Below are 13932 nucleotides of genomic sequence, written 5' to 3' on the forward strand. Positions count from 1 at the left end.
CTCCACACTTCAGGCTCTCTGCCTTTATTCCTGATGAAGGGTTTTTGCCTGAAACGTCGATTTTGCTGAAGCTCCTCAGATGCTACCTGAACTGCTGTGCTCTTCCAGCACCATTGATCCAGAATCTGGTTTCCAGCATCTGCAGTCATTGTTTTTACCTTCCATTTTGTTACCCAACCCCACACTCTGGTCCTGAACTGACGTGGATTGCTTTCAGCACAGCCTACCCATTTTCTCCTTGTCAGCTTCCATTGTCACTTCTTCAGCTTTTCTTCTTGTCCCCTGGCCTACTATCAATAATCCACTTAACTATCCCAGATACAGCCATTAGCAGCTGTGCTGGAGTTATCCCTGTAGTTGCATGATAATCAAATAACATCAAACTGTCCTGGTTCCTGAGTTAAGCTGTAGGCTTTTTTTTTTTTGGCCTTTCTTCAAAGTTTGGATTGTTCTTTCTGCCAGGCCATTAGATGATTGATGGTATGGAGCTGTTCTTCTAAGTCATATGCCATTTGATTTTAGGAAATAATGAAATTCCCTGCTGGTAAAAGATGGTCCCTTGCCTGTGATCACCATTTCGATGAACCCATGTACTGCAAAGGTTACTTACAGATTTTCTCTTGTCGTCATCATCATCAGTGTTTGGCAATGTAACTTAATGCCCATCCAACCATAGTCACTGAGAGCATTGAGCTCCTGAAAGGACCTGCATAGTCAACTTTAACAGAATCTAGGGTTTACCCAGCCACTCCCATGAATGTGGGGGAGCTGCTGGTGGTAATCATTTTTCTTGGCACTCTGGGCATGGCCCCACCTATGCCTATCTGCATTCAGTCCTGGCCACCAGACATTCTTTGCGCCACCATCTACATTTTGTACACCCCTCGATGATCCTGCTGGCATTCAGCCAGTATGTGGCAGTAACCTTTGCTCGGGACAACCACTCCTCATAATAAAATGCCTTTCTTTTATGGTGATCTGGTCTTGCCAGGTCCAGAAAGATTTCAATTCTGGTTGTGTTGGCCCTTTTGATTTCCACCATCTCCACCAGCGGTTTTAATTTTGCCAAGACCAAATCTTTTTCTGTCCGCAGTTTGATATTGTCAATTGTGACTGGAGCGGTGTCCAGAGAGTTTAAAACCATAAGGGATCTTCCAGTGGTGTCACCACTGGTGACGTGTGTTTACCAGTGCAAGGCAGCTTACGGAATCTGCAATTCTTTCTTGGCCTCCCAGATGGTGGTCTAACGTGTATGCATTTAAAATGAGAGCCTACTGCTGAATTCAGCCTGAACCTATGGGTGGTATAGACTTATCCTGGCTGGGCAGGGGTTTGTGGTCTGTTACTATTACAAATTTAAAGTTAGTGGTGGAACTTCTTCACATCATAGATCCTTTTCTAGCTGGGCATTTTTGCGCTCTGCATTGACCAAAGTTCAGGAAACATTTGGTCTTGGGTGTTCCTCTCCATTGGGCAATCTGTGAGCCAACACTACCCCAATACCGTACAGGGAGGCATTGCATGCTGATACCAGATCTCGCTTGGGATCAGTGTGTGCTAATACCTGAGACAATGATCGTGGCTTCAATCTAGATTAGAGTAGTGCTGGAAAAGCACAGCAGGTCAGGCAGCATCCGAGGAGCAGGAAAATCGACATTTTGGGCAAGAGATTCTTCCCTTCCTTAAAGGTTACGTCTTGGCTACATGACCATTTCCAAAGCTGATTCTTTTTCATTAGCAGATGTAATGGTGCCAGGATGGAGGCCCCAGTTAAGTATAAACTTTCCATAATAATTCACCAATCCAACAAAAGACCTAAGCTCTGATACAGACGTGGGAGCCAGGGCACCTTTGATTGCCCTCACCTTATCTTCCAATGGGTACAATTTGGTCTTGTTGATGCTGTAGCCCATGTTGGTCACTTGGGGTCTTTGAACACACAATTTTCTCTTCTAAGGTGTAAGCCTGCCTTGGAGAAGCATCTAAGGACTTTGTCCAAGTTCTTTTAGTGCTCTTTTTTGATCTTCCTTGTTATTAACACATCATCCACATAAATGGTGACTTGGGGTAGACCTTGTAAAATGTTCTACATCATCCATTGAAAAATGAAGATTGATGCCCCAAATGGTAGTCTCGTATTGTACAAATCCTTATGGGTATTAATTGTAGTTTACTTCTGGGATGCAGGTATGCGTGGCTTATGTCCAGCTTTGTAAAGGACATCCCCCACCTACCCATGGTCAACTTTGCGTTTAAGTCCTCTGTGTGAGAGATTATTCAGCTGTGAGAAGCAGTTTACCATTTTTTTTTTTTTACAAATTCCCAAAGGCAAACCTATCCATTAGGCTTCACAATCAGTATGACCAGTGCTGCCCATTTGACAAACTGGATGGTTTGATGATTCCTTCACTTTCCAACCTTCTGATTTCTGCTAGTTTGCACATAAGGCCTTGGGCAGGCCTTGCAGAATTGCTTCCTCGTCAACGTTCAAGGTGGCCTTGGATCCATTGATAGCCCCTCGACCTTCTAATCGAAAACTGTTGAGCTGATCTAGGTGAACCTCACAACTAATTTCACCCCATCTGCCATTTACTGCAGTAGTAACTGAACAAGACTGGAACGAAAGCTGTACCCTTAATCTGTAAAGGTTCCCTTGTGTGGATTCCCTTGTCTAGCCAAGGCTTTGCATAAATCTGAGGGTTGGAGTCCAGAGCAATTTTTGTTAAAGACTGATACAGCTGCACCAGTTTCTGCTGATACAGATTCTTGATGAAGGTCTTTTGTCTAAAACTTTTTTTTCCCTGCTCCTCGGATGTTGCCTGACCTGTGCTTTTCCAGCATCACTCTTACCTTGACTCTCATCTCCAGCATCTGCAGTACTCCTTTTTGCCACAGCTGCACCAGTGCCAACCTCCATTAGAACTGGGTGACCATTTAACCATTTGTTTATTTTGATTTGTATGTTCCTAAGTGATTTAAGTGTTTTAAGCCAGATGTAGTGGGTTTTCTAGGCCGTGCATTATCCTGGATACCTGCCTATGAATTCTCTTACTAAATTCAAGCCCAGTGGGACTCTTGAGCTGACCTACCAGCCACAGCCACAGCCACAATGGCTTGTTGGCCCGGATCCTGAAGAAAATTAACAATTCGACCGTGGCTTGGCTTTGTTTTTGGGTTTTGATGTGGGCTGACCTAGAATTCCACTGTTCAGGATATGTCCTGGGTGAGGCTATGCAATTGCCTTCATTCAAATGGTGTCCCTCGAGCTCAGTCAGCCTCGCAAGGGTATCCACTTCCATAGGCATACCCTGTTAACCATGGGCTTCATTTGCTGCAGTCTCTGATGACAAAGCCAGTTGTAGTGCTTGTTTGAAGTCCAGGTGGGCCTCAGCTAGTATAAGCACATTAGTATGGTTATATCATTAATCCCACTTACCAAATGGTCTCTCAGCATCTCATTAAACTAAAGTCACATGCCTCTGCCAGTCATCTTAAACTTGTCAAAAATTCTAGTACTAATTCCCTTGTTCTTGAATCGCCATGTAAGACCAATGAGTGTCTCAGAATTAGAGGAGGCTTAGGGTCATAATATTTCTTAACTAAATCTGTCAACTCTTGAAAGATTTTAGTATCTGGTACCTAAGGAAAGATTTGGCTCCTAATAACCAAATAAGCTGCAGGTCCGAAGAATTACTTATTACTTTTCATTTGCTCCCGTTGTCATTTGTGTGAAAAAAAGAAACCAATTCTTTCCACGACTTGGGTCCAGTCTTCAACATCAGGATTGAACAAATCAATCTTCCCAAATAACAGCATAATGCGAGAAATGTTTACCTCAACTCAAAGATGACTGTTGTAAGCAAATTTCCTCAGGGCATTTTTTTTGTCTTTCATCGCCACTGAAATAATTCCACAAAGGCCGCTATCCCATCATTAAGTCACCCTTTATTTGTACATACATAGTATTTGACACTGGACCAGCTTTCTCAGAGCCAGTTCTCGTAAAGTGAACAGGATGTCTGACACTTTTTTTTAATTCACGGTGAACAGAAACTCTGATACTCCTATTTTTTTTTAAACTTTTTTTTCCACTTTTTTTACTTTCCTTATTCTCCCATACTACCACCTAACAGCAGTATTGCTTATTTTTCCCAGCGCCCACGTCGTGTGTGTGCAGGTGTTGTACACAGTGAAGAACAATAAATGTGTAAATCTTTATTTATATTGCACCACGACACTCCTGTTTAGTTTTTCTTTTTTTAACTCTTGCAGTTTTTTTTAAGAGTGAACAGAACCTCTGATAATCTTGTTTGTTTTTACTCTTGTAGTTGTATTTTTTTCTTTATTTTTTCATTCCTCTTCCTACACTACCACCTGACAGTGTTGGTGTGTATTTTTCCACAACAGGAGAAAGTGAGGACGGCAGATGCTGGAGATCAGAGCTGAAAATGTGTTGCTGGAAAAGCGCAGCAGGTCAGGCAGCATCCAAGGAACAGGAGAATCGACGTTTCGGGCATAAGCCCTTCTTCAGGAACGCCTGAAGAAGGGCTTATGTCCGAAACGTCGATTCTCCTGTTCCTTGGATGCTGCCTGACCTGCTGCGTTTTTCCAGCAACACATTTTCAGCATTTTTCCACAACACCCATGTCCTGTGTATGCTGGTGACGCTCCTGCTTATCTTTTTTTTTTGTGTGGACAGTCCTCCACACCGATCCAGCTCCTTCAAAGCCAGCTCTGAGTGAACAGGATGTCTGAGATTCCTGTTTTTTGTTTCTTCTTTTTTGCTTTTAGGATGTGTGACACTAATGCTTTTTTTTTTCTTTCCTTTTTATTCTCCCCTTACACTACTGCCTCACAGAACACTCTTGGAGTCATAGAGATGTACAGCATGGAAACAGACCCTTTGGTCTAACCCGTCCATGCCGACCAGATATCCCAACCCAATCTAGTCCCACCTGCCAGAAACCGAACCATATCCCTCCAAACCCTTCCTATTCATGTACCCATCCAAATGCCTCTTAAATGTTGCAACTGTACCAGCCTCCACCACTTCCTCTGGCAGCTCATTCCATACCCATACTACCCTCTGTGTGAAAAGGTTGCCCCGTAGGTCTCTTTTATACCTTTCCCCTCTCACCCTAAACCTATGCACTGACCCCAGGGAAAAGACTTTGCCTATTTACCCTATCCATGCCCCTCATATTTTTGTAAACTACTATAATGTCACCCCTCAGCCTCCAACTCTTCAGGGAAAACAGCCACAGCCTGTTCAGCCTCTCCCTATAGCTCAGCTCCTCCAACCCTGGCAACATCCTTGTAAATCTTTTCTGAACCCTTTCAAGTTTCACAACATATTTCCGAAAGGAAGGAGACCAGAATTGCACGCAATATTCCAACAGTGGCCTGACCAATGTCCTGTACAGCCGCAACATGACCTCCCAACTCTAAACTCCATCTGCCACTTCTCAGCCCATTGGCCCATCTGGTCAAGATCCTGTTGTAATCTGAGGTAACCCTCTTCGCTGTCCACTAAACCTCCAATTTTGTTTATATCTGTCAGCCAACGCTCCCTGTTTTAACAACTCCAATCAGGGAACTCATTCTTGGAGGTCCATCTAGCTAACCTTGTTAACCCGTGTGGGCGGCACGGTGGCACAGTGGTTAGCACTGCTGCCTCACAGTGCTAACCACTGAGACCTGGGTTCAATTCCCGCCTCAGGCGACTGACTGTATGGAGTTTGCACATTCTCCCCGTGTCTGCGTGGGTTTCCTCCGGGTGCTCCGGTTTCCTCCCACAGTCCAAAGATGTGCAGGTCAGGTGAATTGGCCATGCTAAATTGCCCGTAGTGTTAGGTAAGGGAAGATGTATGGGTGGGTTGCGCTTCGGCGGGTCGGTGTGGACATGTTAGGCCGAAGGGCCTGTTTCCACACTGTAATGTAATCTAATCTAATCACTACACCTGACTTCCCTGATCAGGCATGTTTGCTTCATTCTCCCCTTAATATGCCTTTTTCTTCCTTGGGATGAATTTCTGCTGTACCTTCTGAATTACCCCCAGAAATTCCTGCTGTTGCTGCTCCACCATCTTCCATGGTGGGCTTCCCTTCCAATCAACTCTGGCCGTCTCCTCCCTTATGTTCTATGTTTAAATAATCCTCTGCTATTTCATTCGTACTGCCAAAGTGAACAACTTCACATTTTCCTACGTTGTACTCCATCTGCCAGATTTCTTGACATTCACTCTGATGATGTCTGCATCATCCTTAAATTTTCTTCACAGATCTAATTTTGCAATCAGTGAATTTGGTTGCCATAGGTCTGGTCTTCCCATTTCAGTTATTGAGTTAAATTGTAAAAGTTTGAGATCTTACAGAGGAACTCTATTTGTCATACCCTACCAATCAGACGAAAGACTCATTTTTATGTGCTCTCTATTTTCTGCCAGGCACTCAATCTTTTATTTACACTCTTATCTGACCACTCTATCAGTCAGCTTTTATTTGCTGCAATAAACTTTGATGTGGTACCTTATCAAATGCTTGCTTGAAATTCTTGAAATTAACATAGGAGGCACAGTTATTAAGTTTGCAGATGACACCAAAATTGGTACATTGATGACATTTTCTTCCTCTGGACCCATGGCGAGGAGTCACTGATTAAACTACACAGTGACATCAACCCGTTTCATCCCACCATCAAACTCACCATGGACTACTCTCGACTGTCTCATTCTTGGACACATGCATCTCCATCAAGGATGGTCACCTCAGCACCACACTCTACCGCAAACCCACAGACAACCTCACAATGCTACACTTCTCCAACTTCCACCCAAAGCATATTAAAACAGCCATTCCCAATGGATAAGCCCTACGTGTCCACCGGATCTGCTCAGATGAGGAGGAACATGACGGACACCTGGAAGTACTCAGGGATGCCCTCACAAGAACAGTGCTACGATGCCCAACTCATCGAGCGCCAGTTTCGATGTGCCACGGCAAGGAACCGTAATGACCTCCTCAGGAGACAGACATGGCTGCAACCGACAGGCTACTCTTCGTTGTTCAGTATTTCCCAGGAGCTGAAAACTACGCCATGTTCTTCGTGACCTGCAACACATTATCAGTGAGGATGAGCACCTCATCAAGACCTTCCCCACCTCCACTAATTGCCTTTAAACAACCGCCAAACCTCAAACACATCATTGTTAGTAACAAGCTGCCCGGCCCTCGGGACAACTCCATACAACCCTGTCACGGTAGGTGCTGCAAGACGTGTCAGAGTGTGGACATAGATACCACCATTACGAGTGGGGACATCTCCCACCTTGTACATGGCAGGTACTCATGTGACTCAACCAATGTTGTCTATCAAATACGTTGCAGGCAAGGATGCCCTGAGGCATGGTACATTGGGGAAACAGCAAAGGCTATGACAACGGATGAATGGGCACCGCACAACAATCAACAGACAGGAGGGTTCCCTCCCAGTTGGGGAATACTTCAGTGGTCTAGGACATTCGACCTCGGACCTTCCGGTGACCATCCTCCAAGGTGGACTTCGGGACAGGCAGCAGCGAAAAGTGACCGAACAGAACTAAGTTCGGTACCCATTGGGAGGGCCTCAACCAGGACATTGGGTTCATGTCACATTACAGGTGACCACCATTGCACTATACACACACACATACACACATATACACAGACGCGCACACAGACACCCACACACACCCTTACAGACACACACTCCCACACTCTCACATGCACCCCCTCACAGACTTAAGACACTCTACACTCACTACACACACATACGTACACTTTCTCACAACCCCCAACCCAGACAGACAGACACACACATACACAGACAGACAAAGACCCACATGCACACATATATTTTGTGGGGTGAATTTGTACTTGCGGGGTTACATTGTACTTTGCTCAAAAACTGCATGCATTCATGTAAAACTCTGTTATCTCACTTTTTAGATTAGAATCAATCTAAACATCATGGCATAGACAGAGAACACAGGGGGCTAACATCTTCAACATATTGTCTAGCTATCACCATTGTTACAGCTAACCTGAGAATGCAACTTTTAAAGAAAGGTCTTGTGATTTACACATGAAAGAAGTGAAACTATCATGGTATTCAGACAGATGAAAGCCTCAACAGACAATCAATTTTTCAATGTATAATTTCAGTTACATCACACTGTAAATTTTTGCTATAAATTCTGTGTTAGGATTGAGCCCTCCACTATCACCTGATGAAGGAGCGACGCTCTGAAAGCTATTGTGCTTCCAATTAAACCTGTTGGACTATAACCTGGTGTTGTGTGATTTTTAACCAAAATTGGAGGTAGTGGACAGCAAAGAAGGTTACCTCAGAGTACAACGGGATCTTGACCAGATGGGCTGAGGAGTGGCAGATAGAGTTTAATTTAGATAAATGTGAGGTGCTACATTTTGGAAAAGCAAATCAGGACAGGACTTATACACTTAATGGTAAGGTCCGAGGGAGTGTTGCTGAACAGAGACCTTGGAATGCGGGTTCATAGCTCCTTGAAAATAGAGTCGCGGGTAGATAGGATATTGAAGCAGGCATTTGGTATGCTTTCTTTTATTGATCAGAGCATTGAATTTAGGATTTGGGAGGTCATGTTGCAGCTGTACAGGACATTGGTTAGGCCACTGTTGGAATATTTAATGAAATTCTGGTCTCCTCCCTATTGGAAGGATATTGTGAAACTTGAAAGGGTTCAGAAAAGATTTGCAAGGATGTTGCCAGGGTTGGAGGATTTGAGCTATAGGGAGAGGTTGAATAGGCTGGCGCTGTTTTCCCTCGAGCATCCGAGGCTGAGGGGTGACCTTATGGGTTTATAAAATCATGAGGGGCAAGGATAGGATAAACAGACAAAATCTTTTCCCTGGGGTGGGGGAGTCCAGAACGAGAGGGCATAGGTTCAGGGTGAGAGGGGAAAAATATAAAAGGGGCTTAAGGGGCAACTTTTTCCATGCAGAGAGTGGTGTGTGTATGGAATGAGCTGGCAGAGAGGAAGTGGTGGAGGCCAGTACAATTACAGCATTTAACAGGCATCTGGATGGACATATGAATGGGAAGGGTTTAGAGGGATTTGGGCCATGTGCTGGCAAACAGGACTAGATTAGGTTAGCATATCTGGCTGGATCAAAGGATCTGCTTCCTTGCTGTATATCTGTATGACTGTATAATTCAAATATGGTATGTTTATTCACAGCACACAATACTTCTTCAAATACCTCCAATAAATTGGTTAAACATGATTTCACTTTGATGAAACCATGCTGACTTTCCTGAATACTTTTGAGTTTTTCTACGTGGGTAGATAAATTCTTTTAAGGATCAATTGGAACATCTTCCCAAGGACTGTAGTCAAGCAAGTTTGAATGGTCCACTTGTGCAATTCTCAATACATATAATCAGACTTGTCCATGTGAACTTGACAGACGGTAATTACAACACTTACCGCATCCCTCCTTGCCAACAGAGACATTTTGTAGAAATGGAGAAACACGAAACTGAGTACATCTTTAATTTGTGGTCTGAATTACTTCTTTGTATCATGATGTCCTGCTGTCTAATCCTACTACATATGGTTTAGATTTTCATGTGCAATGTTCCCAGGAAAACAACAGCTGTGCACTTATTCATATATTCCTCACTTTTATTACTCGAATCAACTTGCATTTATTTTTCATTACATAAGCCCTAAGTATCTTCCATTCATACCTTCCCTATCTGAAATGATACCCTGTACAAGATGAATTTATTACAAAATTGTCATTGTCCGTGGAACCTTGGTTTCAAGATGACTTTTACTCAGGTTTGTGAGTTGCTGGTAGGAGTGTTCATATAACGGAACAGACTATTTCTTGACCAGTATATGCTTGGGGACATGGAGTTGGATGTGCCATGAGGTTTCTCCGGAGGGAAGCATTTGTTTCCTTATTTCTTTGTCTTGTTATTAAGATTTCATTACTCAAGGCATGATATAGATTGAGAGACAACTTATCACAATTTTAATAGAATTGTAGTGAGAGCAGACATTAATGTCACTTGGCCGTGTTTTACAAAGAGCATCAGTGTATGAAGCATTTTGTATGTCCTTCCCTGAAAAAGTGGTCAATTTAAAAGAAAATATCCTGGCCTCCTGCCAGCTGGTTTTCAGCCATCTGAACACAGAATCCAGACCATTGGAGTTGATTTGCCTCAATTCTTGTGAAACTGACTTCAAGGATAATTGTTTGATTGTCTTCTCATTGAATCGGGAACTGATGATGGAATTTCTTTAGCATTCTTATATGTCGCTGATCAGGTCTCACTGTCGTCCAGGAGCGTGGTGATGACAATTGTCCCTACACGAGAACTTTTAATTTATGGAGGTCTGTGTTGTCAAACCACTTGTAGTAGCTGCGGAGGTCTGTGAAGTACGTAACATATATGCTGTCCTTTAACAGCTATGGAGTAGATGGAATGTTAGATTCATGTACAACGTGGTTGGATGGGTTTTGTTTTGCCAACAAACAGACCTACTTTCTGACGATATCGAGGGTTTTTTAAATCTGCTGTAACGTGGACAAACAGTATAGAAAGTAATGTTAATGCAAAATTTAAAATAAAAATAAGCAGCTCCCTGCGCTTTACCAAGTTTACTGGCAAGATATAGCAGCAAAATGAAAATCGCCTTCGGTGAACGCTTCAGTAATTGTAATAATTTATATGGAGATAGGGCGCTCAGTGATGGCGATCCCGCTAAAATGGCCGCCAACACCAGCCCGCGCGGCTCCTCCATGAACAATAGTCACGTCTCTCCCCCACTCCGCACCACGTGCAGGGCGGAACTAAAGTGCGGGCAGCAGCGGCCGGGAGACAGTTCTCAGGCAGGGCACAGCGCCTGGGGTATAAAGGCGACATCTTTTCCGGTGCCTGCGCATTTCTGCTGCAGCCACAAAGGAAATTAGGCGGGCGGTTGATAGTCTGCTTTTTGTTTCTTCCTCCTCCGCTGGCAGTAGTGTGCTGGGTTGTTTAAAAACCCGCCAAAATGACCGAGGACGGAAAGCTGTTCATTGGCGGCCTAAGTTTCGACACGGATGAGCAGGCTCTGGAGGCTGTCTTCTCCAAGTACGGGGAGGTGATCGACGCTCGAGTCATCAAAGACAAGACCACCATGGCGTCCCGAGGCTTCGGCTTCGTTACCTTCGAGAACCCGGACGACGCCAGGGACGCGCTAAAAGCCCTCAACGGCCATTCACTCGACGGCCGCCAAATCCGGGTGGACCACGCTGAGAAGAAATCGGGTGACGGCGGCTACGGAGGAGGCCGCGGGGCGGGTGGCGGTTACCGCCGCGGTGGCGGCTACAGCAGTTATGGCGGCGGAGGCGGCTACGGTGGATACGGCGGTGGTGGCGGCGGCGGCTACAGCAGCTATGGTGGCGGGAGCTACGCTGGAGGCTCCGGCTACAGGCAGTACAACAGCAGGGGAGGCGGCGGCGGCGGCTCCCGTGGCGGCAGCAGCTACGATCGATACGGCTCCAACAGATAGGAAGGAGCTCGGGCAGCCAAACACTTTCCAGGCCGGCATGATCAATCAGAGGCCGCTTGCCGTTTCTGAAGGGACTTTTTTTTTGGGACGAACGCTGTCTAATCTCTTGAATTCAATCTTTCTTCTTCGGGACGCGCTCTAACTTCCCCCTACCCCGCCCACTCGCATATTGTATGTCGCAGTAAAAAAGGTTTTTTTTTCCAGTCCAGCTGGGGGTTGTGTTCCGAAACCTCATTCCTATTTTGTTCCGAGTCCCTTTGTTTTCCCCGTCCACAAGGACTACTTTCCATGTAGCACATTTGTTACTTTTGCAGCTTAAAATGATTTTTTTTTAACGAAACAGGGTAAGTTGTTACTCTGTACATCACTGCAGCTTTACCTCCGGTTTAGTATCTTCTCGCTAATGTCTTGGAGAGACTTTGTATTTTGCTGCTCGGTGGTACTGCCCCCACATTCCATTTTGTTCACTTTAGGTTCAGGTGCCTTTTTGGTTTTTAAAATGGCGCGTTCACCTTGTGCAGACTCTAGCAATGTGCGCCAGCACCCCACCCACCACCTTTTTCTCTCTTCCCCCGCCCATAGCTGGCCCCAGTAAGATGTCGGGCCGCCAGGGTGCATGAGCGAGCCGCTTACTGCTTTTTACGTCTAAACTGAGACGGGCGCCAACCTTGGCCCGATTTTGGAACTGGGATCGTTTTTATTTAAGTTGCCAGTTTCAGTTTGAAGTGGGGAACGCACATCTGGTCGAGTTTGTTTTTGAAACGGTAAATTGCGAAATCTCTACCAATTTGAAATTCCTGTTCGCGTAAAATGTTTAATACACCATGCTTTAACCCACCGCAAAAGGTTAACAATCTGCATTGATTCGGGGCGGGGACACTAATAGCACGGACTCAGTTGTATTCTTGCCTGACCACTATGGGTGGAATTTTACAATCTGAACTGCTTTCTATAATAAACCTTGATTGGTGCCAGTTTAGGACACCACTGGTGGTTTGGCCTCCACTTAATTATCTAGTTAGAAATCCGTCTACAGTGAGGTATTATGCCAACCTCTTCAAAACTACACAACCTCTTTTCTTTGATCCAATATTGAGTTTTTTAAATCGAATACTGGTAGAAAGTTGAAAGCTGTTTCTATTGAATCTTCATGAGTTAGCATGGACTGTTTTTGTACAAAAAAAACTTGCCGCTTTGGAGACTGATGTCAAATGGAAAATAAAATGTTGAAATATTCAGTTGATGTCTGTATTAAGCTTTCTTTTTAGAAATCAAATGTTTAATTCTGAAGTGGGCTGTGAGCTCATCAAAGGAGCATCTCCACTGGAAATGTTCATTTCTGTTCTATCCACAGGTTCTGCCTGGACTGCTGACTTTCCAGAGTCTGCAGTATTGTGTATTCTGCATAAAATGTGCTGAGTTCATGGGTGAACATACAAGTTGAGTGCCAGTAACCTGCTGGCTCCACTGGGAGCAAGAATCTTGGAGATCTCAGCCGGCCATAAAGCCATTACCCCACTGGCTATATGGGCACTACTTCTGAGTTCAGAACCATAAGGATGGGTAATCCACCAGTGTGCTGAAGAAACTGGCTGCATTGAATCTATGCGGGTATAATAAAATTTCCAGTAAGTACACTTAACTGTTGCTAACTTTTGAACACTGACTTGTTCAGAAGCTGCCTGTTGGTTATAATTGTAACATCATTTGAATACAATTAATCTGTTTGCTCTTGTACAATCCATGTTTACCTGGCCTATTCTCCTTTGTTCTTTGGCCTAATCAAATACTATTGTCACATTTTTCCTGAACTCTAATATAGAAATAATCCAAATGTTCTGGGTAAAACAGCTTTATAAATCTACAATAAACTATCATTTGCATTTTAATGTCTTATTTTTTATCACTGCTGGAAGCAGTATGCTCTTACACCACTTTTGTAATCTTAATTCAGATTTTAATCTGATCAAAGCAATATTCTAACTCCATTTCATTTGTAAATGTGGCATTAGTTTTTGGCTTTTGATGCCCAGCTTTTCAAACACCACTATCCTTGCTAATCTTGGAGTGGTGCAACATTTGCTTCATTATAGCGAATGTATAAACTTGTGGCATTGAATTTGTGGCTCCCAGGCTGTGCAATTCATTAATTTAATCCCATAGGCAGTAGCTGCTTTAGTTCCAAAATGTTGCCTTAAATATCCAACTTTTACTTAGAAAGTTGGTATCCAATCTGTTTCCACTGCTTTTCATGTCTTTGTGATCATCTCTGCTCTGGTAATTGCCCTTGACTGAGATGTTTGTTCTGGCCATATTCCCATTATTGCCCCTCTCCCACAACTTTGCATGA

The 13932-nt window shown here is 44.1% G+C and overlaps 1 protein-coding gene across 1 annotated transcript; it reads left to right on the forward strand.

Moving 5' to 3' along the window:
• The first annotated feature begins 10956 nt into the window (after nucleotides 1-10956).
• On the forward strand, nucleotides 10957-12820 carry LOC122548548 (glycine-rich RNA-binding protein GRP1A-like). Its single transcript, XM_043687342.1, has one exon. The coding sequence runs from the start codon at nucleotides 11082-11084 to the stop codon at nucleotides 11580-11582; it is 501 nt and encodes a 166-aa protein (XP_043543277.1). The 5' UTR covers nucleotides 10957-11081; the 3' UTR covers nucleotides 11583-12820.
• Nucleotides 12821-13932: the final 1112 nt, after the last annotated feature.

Source organism: Chiloscyllium plagiosum, chromosome 3 (assembly GCF_004010195.1).
Source record: "Chiloscyllium plagiosum isolate BGI_BamShark_2017 chromosome 3, ASM401019v2, whole genome shotgun sequence".
Classification (NCBI taxonomy): domain Eukaryota; kingdom Metazoa; phylum Chordata; class Chondrichthyes; order Orectolobiformes; family Hemiscylliidae; genus Chiloscyllium; species Chiloscyllium plagiosum.